The sequence below is a fragment of the Nicotiana tomentosiformis genome, chromosome 2 (assembly GCF_000390325.3).
Source record: "Nicotiana tomentosiformis chromosome 2, ASM39032v3, whole genome shotgun sequence".
In the NCBI taxonomy this organism is placed as follows: Eukaryota; Viridiplantae; Streptophyta; class Magnoliopsida; order Solanales; family Solanaceae; genus Nicotiana; species Nicotiana tomentosiformis.
Genome location: NC_090813.1, coordinates 40078392 through 40082805, shown reverse-complemented (window position 1 = coordinate 40082805; position 4414 = coordinate 40078392). Strand labels below are relative to the sequence as shown.

At 39.5% G+C, this 4414-nt stretch overlaps 1 protein-coding gene across 1 annotated transcript; it reads left to right on the top strand.

Moving 5' to 3' along the window:
* The first annotated feature begins 2290 nt into the window (after positions 1-2290).
* On the top strand, positions 2291-2842 carry LOC138904656 (uncharacterized). The gene has a single exon (XM_070193162.1). It carries the CDS (start codon positions 2291-2293, stop codon positions 2840-2842), a length of 552 nt encoding a protein of 183 aa, XP_070049263.1.
* The last annotated feature ends 1572 nt before the right edge of the window (positions 2843-4414 follow it).

Genomic DNA, 4414 nt, shown 5'->3' with positions numbered 1-4414 from the left:
TCAAATGAATGTCCATTATGCTTAACTTGGAAAGAATACTCCATGCGTCCAAAACTCCTATTGCTCATATATATATGCTTAAGACCTTGATTTCGAATACTATTATTGTTTATAATCTATAAAGATGCTTGAAAGTGATATAAGTGAGTTGAAATTTTGTATTGCTCTTTTTGGAAAAAGTATTTCAAGAATAAATGGTGTGTTACTCCTCTATGATTTTAACTTGCGCTTTGATTGCCAATCATTTTACTCTATTTCTTGGAAAGAAATCTATTGTATTTAAAGTCTTCATTTCTAATGAACTTAAAGTTGTGATTTCAAAAATATTATATATGTTGATATTAATGATGATGATACATGAGAGGAAAGAAATGGAAGTGTGGAACATGAAATACGGCCACCGTGCCATGAATAAAGAAATTTGTGAATGGCCAAAAGAGCCAGGGAAATATTGTTATTATGAGTGGTGGAAAATGCTAATTATAATTTATACAATGTGAAAGATGAAGAGGTGAATACATTTGTATTTATGTTACCTTGTGTGAAAAAACAAAAACAAATATTTTTGGGAGTATCATTAGCAAACCGAGGAAGGGTGGTTCATATGGCCTACGCTTGAAACTACACATGCCGGTGTAGGGGTGGATTGTGGTGGATTGGGATTATTCCCCTTATTTGGGATGAGATTTGTATTAGTTGTGAATTGAAAAGTCAACCCACACGACATATGTGGTAAGCCGGCCTAGCCGATCGGGTGGAGATCGGACGCCATGCTGCACACATGGTGGTACTACTCTTGGTAACACCTTTTTTCGCATCACATGTCCAACCACATTGTCCGTGGGGAGATGGACTAGTCGATCGGGCAAGATCAGACTCTGTGATAAAAATACGGTGCTAATGATCTCCCAAACAAAAATATATATTATTTTCGTATTTTGAAAATTGTTATGTTTTAACTTGGCATTTGGATATCCTTGATTGTTACTTGTTGCTTCCATGATGTTTCCCCTTCTTTCATTGGCATTCTATTTTGTAAGAGGACATTTAGCTTTACATACTAGTACTATTTCATATGTACTAACGTCCCTTTTATTAGGGGTGCTGCATCTTCAATGGATGCAAGTAGTTCATCAAAGGGTGCTCTTGATCCTCGTTAGCAGTTACTCTATACTCAGCAGGTTTTGGTGAGTCCTACTTTGTTCTAGGTTTTATGTCATTTGACGTTGTATTTTGTTCTTTGAGGTATAGCCTGGGCCTTATCGCCGACACTTCCATTCTACTCTTCTATTTTACTTAGAAGCTCCGTAGATATAATGTGGGTGGTATTTGATGTTTGGAGTTGAACTAGAAGTGTTTGTATTTTGGCAAACATGTTTTTCATCATATCTATAAACTTTTAATATTTTGGAAATCGTAAATGAATCTCCTTTGAGTAATGAAAAAATAATATGAAACACTTGACTCTTCTCTTGTCTATCACTTGTACTGATTTTTATATTGTTAAAGGGCAAGGTTGGATAGAAGGCATCTTTGAGGCTTTATTAACCGGGGTATCTCGGTTGAGCACCGGTCGCGGTCCTCGAGGTCGGGGCATGACAAGCTTGTTATCAGAGCCTAAGATTTTAAAGTGTCCTAGGATGTCTCGGAGCCGTGTCTAGTAGAGTCCTTCTTATCGGTGTGTTGTCGACTACATCTAAAATTAGAAGGGTACTTGGGCATTTAGGAATGTCACCATTCTTTGATACTCCATATCGTGCGATAATGTTCAAGATAGAAAGTTAATTTCCTTGTTATGTCTCATTTTCCAGATGAGTAATCCACGAGTTCAAAGCAGCAAGGAGGGAATGACCTCGCCGGAGAACCTGGGGGAGATTGCACAAGAGTTCGTTGGGAGAATGCGTTAAGCTGTGGAGGGATTGGAAGTACTTGTTGCTAAGGGAAGTACCCTTGTTCCTACCAATGTCACCACACCACCGGATCGTGTGGTGAGAGCACTTAGGAAATAAAAGTGGGTTGTTGGTACTAATAAACCAGACTGTTTGATTTGCAAGAAACATAACTTGGGAACATGTTGGATAACTCTTGAAATAAGCTATGGTTGTGGAAAGAGGGGGAACAAGAAGAACAAATGCCCTAGATTGGTACACCCACCCCGGTCTGCCCTATATGAGGGAAGGAATATTTGGCGTCATGTTGTGAGTATGCACAGCAGCATGTTAGGGGTGGCAGGTTTGGCAAATTCCAAAGGCCCACACCTTAAGCCGGTAGAGAGATTGTTACTTCCGCCATGGAGGCTCAGAGGGAGGATAAGGGGGAAGCTTATGGTGTATGCAAAAAGTGTGAATCTCAGGTTAGTGGGGCGAGTCAGTTTAGCAGACCTCATCACTGTTATGTGAAGTGTGGGAGATGTCATTCGGGAGTATGCCACTATGGTACCAATGTATGCTACGAGTGTGTTATGAGGGATCAGATTCAGAAAGATTGTCGTTCGTCTTGTAGAGCATTGGCAGGGATGTGGCACAACCAACCAGTTCTACAGCTACTACGTCCACAACGACTCCCCCCAGCTGGAGGCACTATAGCGCCCGCAAGGCGTGGAGCAGCTAGGAGTTCTATCAAGAGCTCGGGAGGGCCCAGCAAGTTTTATGCTATGAGAAGGCATCAAAAGTTGGAGGCTTCTCCAGATGTGGTTATAGGTTTATTGACTGTCCAATCTCAAGATGTATATGCTCTTATTGACCCCGGTTCCACTTTGTCATATGTCATTCCTTATGTTGCTATGGAATTTGGGATAGAACCGGAACAACTTTATGAGACGTTCTCTGTATCCACTCTTTGAATAAGACATATCATTTGTGAAGCCTCTTTAGCACAATTATCTTACTTGCAACCTCTTGAGGAATTGATTTCTATAATGATTTCTTTGAATTGAGTCACAATCCCAGGTTAATAATTCCAACTTGCTTCCCTAAATTCTCCACAAGGGATTATACCTATTAAATTCATTAGAGAACCTTCTGATCCAAATGGATAATGTCTACTGCCTTGTGCTTATGCATGCACCATCTTAAAGTTTACCTATGTGGTATCAAGTACAATGTAAAGCAACCCAGTGTTGAGATCCTTCTTGAGCCACTCTCTCTTTCCTGTGCATGTGAAACCTATTTTTTGAATAGTCACTTTGCTCCCTTTGTGAATATAGTCATAGATCCCTTTCCCTATCCAAGTAACATAAAAGCATATCTCAACACCTATTATATGTGTACATGTCAAGTGAGAGGGTAAATTGTCTGCATAAAGTTACTCTGAAACTTGGGATCCTCGCAAATTCATCATAAGAATATCCATTGTTTGCCCATCTTAGTATGACTTTTATGGCTACTTAGGACATTCTGCATTAAGTAGCTCAGTTTGTTCTTAGTGTTGTAGTAGCCCATGACGTGGCCTGGCATTGCAGTTTGGTAGTTATTTTAGCAGAAATATGTCCAGTTCATAACAAATGTTCATTTTCTCTTTAAACCTCTACAACATGTATTGACTGTGTTCCTTAGTTAGTAAATCATTGAGTATGTCATTGTCTAGTATGGAAGGTTTACTACCCTTAATGTTCCACATCCCTGTGTGGATAGAAGTTATTTGTCTTTTTCCCCGGAGCATCATATTACCCATTAGAACCTTTCTAACCAATGCATGATTTAACCTCATTATTAAGATGTCTTAGGTACATGGTCTCACTCGTGAAAGGTTAGAATTAGATATTCCAGATTATTAGGCACCTAGCATGAACATATTTAGTTTAAGGGTCAAGTTTATCGTATCTCTAGTCCTCTCATATAGGATCAACCATAGGGAAGGAATAAGTTGTCGTAATAATAATTTCACTAGTGACCAACATCCTTTTCAGCCGGGTAGGCTTGGGGCGTAGTTTTCGTGTGTCAAATATTGTCAAGGGTGTAACACAACTTCATGTATTTTTGAAATCACTAACACATTCATGGTGCAAGAATCTTCTCATTTTGAGCTAAACTGGTTTTCCCTACACTCAAGGAGGCAACTGGTATCACGTACTTGACTATTTCTGCTTGGAGCTTACTATTGTTTGGCAAGGCACATATGGAATGGAACAATCATAAATCATTAGGAAATTTTTACAGGGCCTTACATTCTCCCCCACTTAGGATCATTCGTCCTCGAGTGACAAGTAGAGTCCGTCCCCAAACACTTAACATAACTCGATTCTTCTTCCACACATCTTAAGCTCCCAAATTTGACTAATTCCCAAATTTTGTTTTCATAAATTTCGGCAGAGTCTCCTCTGCAATTGGGCCTAACCACCTGCCAGAGGACCACCAAAAGAACTCCTAACAACACATCCACATCTCAACAAAGTATCACACTATATATCAACAAC

What these genes read in the sequence shown, in the direction of transcription:
- LOC138904656 (XM_070193162.1), top strand. Translation starts at nt 2,291, where the DNA reads ATGGAGGCTCAGAGGGAGGATAAGGGGGAAGCTTATGGTGTATGCAAA.